This window comes from Acanthisitta chloris, unplaced genomic scaffold (genome assembly GCF_000695815.1).
Source record: "Acanthisitta chloris isolate BGI_N310 unplaced genomic scaffold, ASM69581v1 scaffold13066, whole genome shotgun sequence".
In the NCBI taxonomy this organism is placed as follows: domain Eukaryota; kingdom Metazoa; phylum Chordata; class Aves; order Passeriformes; family Acanthisittidae; genus Acanthisitta; species Acanthisitta chloris.
Genome location: NW_008679826.1, coordinates 118,801 through 121,391, shown reverse-complemented (window position 1 = coordinate 121,391; position 2,591 = coordinate 118,801). Strand labels below are relative to the sequence as shown.

At 39.4% G+C, this 2,591-nt stretch overlaps 1 protein-coding gene across 1 annotated transcript in view; it reads left to right on the top strand.

The window, feature by feature from the left end:
• Window positions 1-2,591, top strand: part of NPTX2 (neuronal pentraxin II) — a gene marked incomplete at its 5' end in the record, with an annotated part of 110,229 nt that overhangs the window by 922 nt on the left and 106,716 nt on the right. Inside the window, one exon of the mRNA XM_009077481.1 lies at window positions 533-732. Within this exon, the coding sequence (XP_009075729.1) occupies window positions 533-732 (200 nt within the window). The remainder of the gene's footprint in view (window positions 1-532; window positions 733-2,591) is intronic.

The following is a 2,591-nucleotide window of genomic DNA, read 5'->3' as shown; positions in this document are numbered from 1 at the left end:
TGTGAGGTGTCTTTTATTTTTCAGTTTAAATAAAAATACTTTCACTGGTTAATATTCAGAGCTGATCTAAAGAGCATCTGACTTCCTTGCTCTGCAAATCAAAACTGAGAAAACTTCCATTTGGCAGATCTGCTTTTGAAGTAGCTTAATTTTTAGGTTAAAAAGAAGTGATAGTTTTTCTGTTTACTTATGTTGGCCATGTCATTAACGGTGAGTAAAGCAAAAATAGACACATACTAATAAAAGTGCATCAGACCCGCTCATCATGTTGATTTTATTGCACACAGATGTAGGTAGACTCCTTCATAGGAAACACTACAAGCCTCTAAAATAAGTGCCCTTTTGTTTCAGGAACTGTTTAGCTACATTGCTGATAAAAGCACTGAATACGTGCTAAAAAGCAATGACTCTTTTGTACCTGCTGGAGAACTCCATGATCTTGCTTTCTTCCCTTTGAATCAGGAGCATAGCTGCAGTTCACAGTTTCTGTCTCAGAAATGACAATTTTTTTTCCTTCGCACTTCCCCTAAAGCACCAACTCCGAGCCAACGTGTCATATGCAGCACTGCCTAACGACCTTCGAGAGATGCTTCAGAGGAGGCTTGGAGACCTGGAACGCCAACTCCTGAGCAAAGTGGCTGAGCTGGAGGATGAGAAGTCTTTGCTTCATAATGAGACGTCAGCACATCGGCAGAAGGCAGAGACAGCCTTGAATGCGTTAATTAGAAAAAGGTATCTTAACCTTCCGAATCTTAACACTTCCCCATGCTGAATAATTTTCTTTACTCCCTCCCTCCAGTGGAGCAGACTAAATGTGGGCCTTGAGGGAAAGACACTAAGGTACTGGACTAAGTAGTAGGTGACAGTGCAAATACTTGTATTCTCTCTTTCCTTTTGTTGCAAGCTTCTTGCTTGACAGGCTGTTGCATGGCTTTGCCTTCCTGTCTCTTAATTTGGCATGTGTGGGTGGTTAGGATGAAACTCTTAGTGTTTGTGGGATGGAAAGATCTATAAGGAGACAAGTGGAAATAGGAGTAAGTATGACATGGGTGTAAATAGCTACATAATGTCAAGCACACATCTAAGGCGAACTGCTTTTCTTTATTTGAAGTCAAAATCATATGGGGTAAATTTAATTAGCACAACTGCCTTTGATGTAATGAATGGCATTTTATAGCAGAATTGTTTCCTGCTGCTTAGGAAGTATTGGTGGTGGTTTTTCCTTGTGTTGCTAGTTATAGCTTTGGATGTCTCTCTGCAGAGACTTGAATTGTGCCCTATCCTAAGTTTATAGCCTTCGGAGTTTACAGTAGATTACACATGGTCCACTGGGGGACACTGTCATAATCCTAGTCATTCAGTCTGATACTTGGGTTAATTATTACTGAGATCTCTAGGCTTACTCTGCTCAGAGTCTGTTTATTTGAATTACAAATGCCCCTGGAAGTGAGCTAAACCCCAGAACTGTGTTTGTGTCGACTACATACACGTACAGAGTAGACTGTGCAGGACCAGAGTGCCAGTAAATATCACTGACAATCCTTAAATGATTTCACAAGGTGCATCTCTCTCTGCTTAAAAGCAGCTTAATGGTTATGCTTTCCAAATGGTACAGACACACATATCTCATGAATTTAAAAATGGGGCCTAATGGATCCATTTGTGTAATATTGTATCTAGTCATTTTTTTTTATTTAAAAATTATGAAGGAGAGGAAAAGAGAAGGAGGAAGAAGCAATTTTCTGCTGCCTCTTTTAGTATTTCCTGAGAGCCAAGATAAAGCCTAACCTGCAGCTAAAGTTAAGAGGAATTAGTGGCCTGTCTTACGTGTCAAGTATAGTCCTTGTCTTGGAAAGATGTGACTCATATCAGCAAGTCATCAGAATGAGAAAGGGAGTGGTGGGAGAACAAGAATGTGTAATTTAGTTGGGCTAAAAATAGCCTGTTCCCACCTTTATTTTTCGTGTGGGGAGTGAGGGCTGTCTTAAGTCTCCAGGGAAGTGAGGAATTTGGGACAGGAACCAAGACAGTCTTTCTTTTAGTTGTGTAATTTGCTCTCTATTACAGTGAAGCTTAGCTGTTCTGGTTCCTCTGTCAAATCAAAGTGAGGGTAATAATGGCCTAAGAACTTTATTTTTTGTGGATTAAGTACAGATAATATTTGAAGTTGACCTGACCTCTTTTGGAAATAGCATTTCTATTGTGCTTTTATTTAAATACAGTATTGTTTAGCATCTCTTCCTGACAACTAACTAGAGGTTCAAAGCTCCTCATTGCCCTGAGACTAAGTAAATTAAAGAAAAGATCTAACTTCATGAGGTGACACTGAACTTTGGAACTTTTTTATCTGTAGTTGTGAGAGCTGTTTTATTTACTAGCGGGACAGAAGAATTTGGAACTTGTTCAACTATTGTGATTCCCAAAGCCTTCTGTTAATTCCTTCATTGATTGTCTCCATTGACAGTAGCAAGTAGTAGTGCCTGGATTTGAGTGTGATTTTTAGCTTTGCTGGAGACACAAACAGGTCACTTGCTATGTCTAAACCTATTTTCTCCATCTCTAAAAGGGAATAACAGTATTTCTTACACATC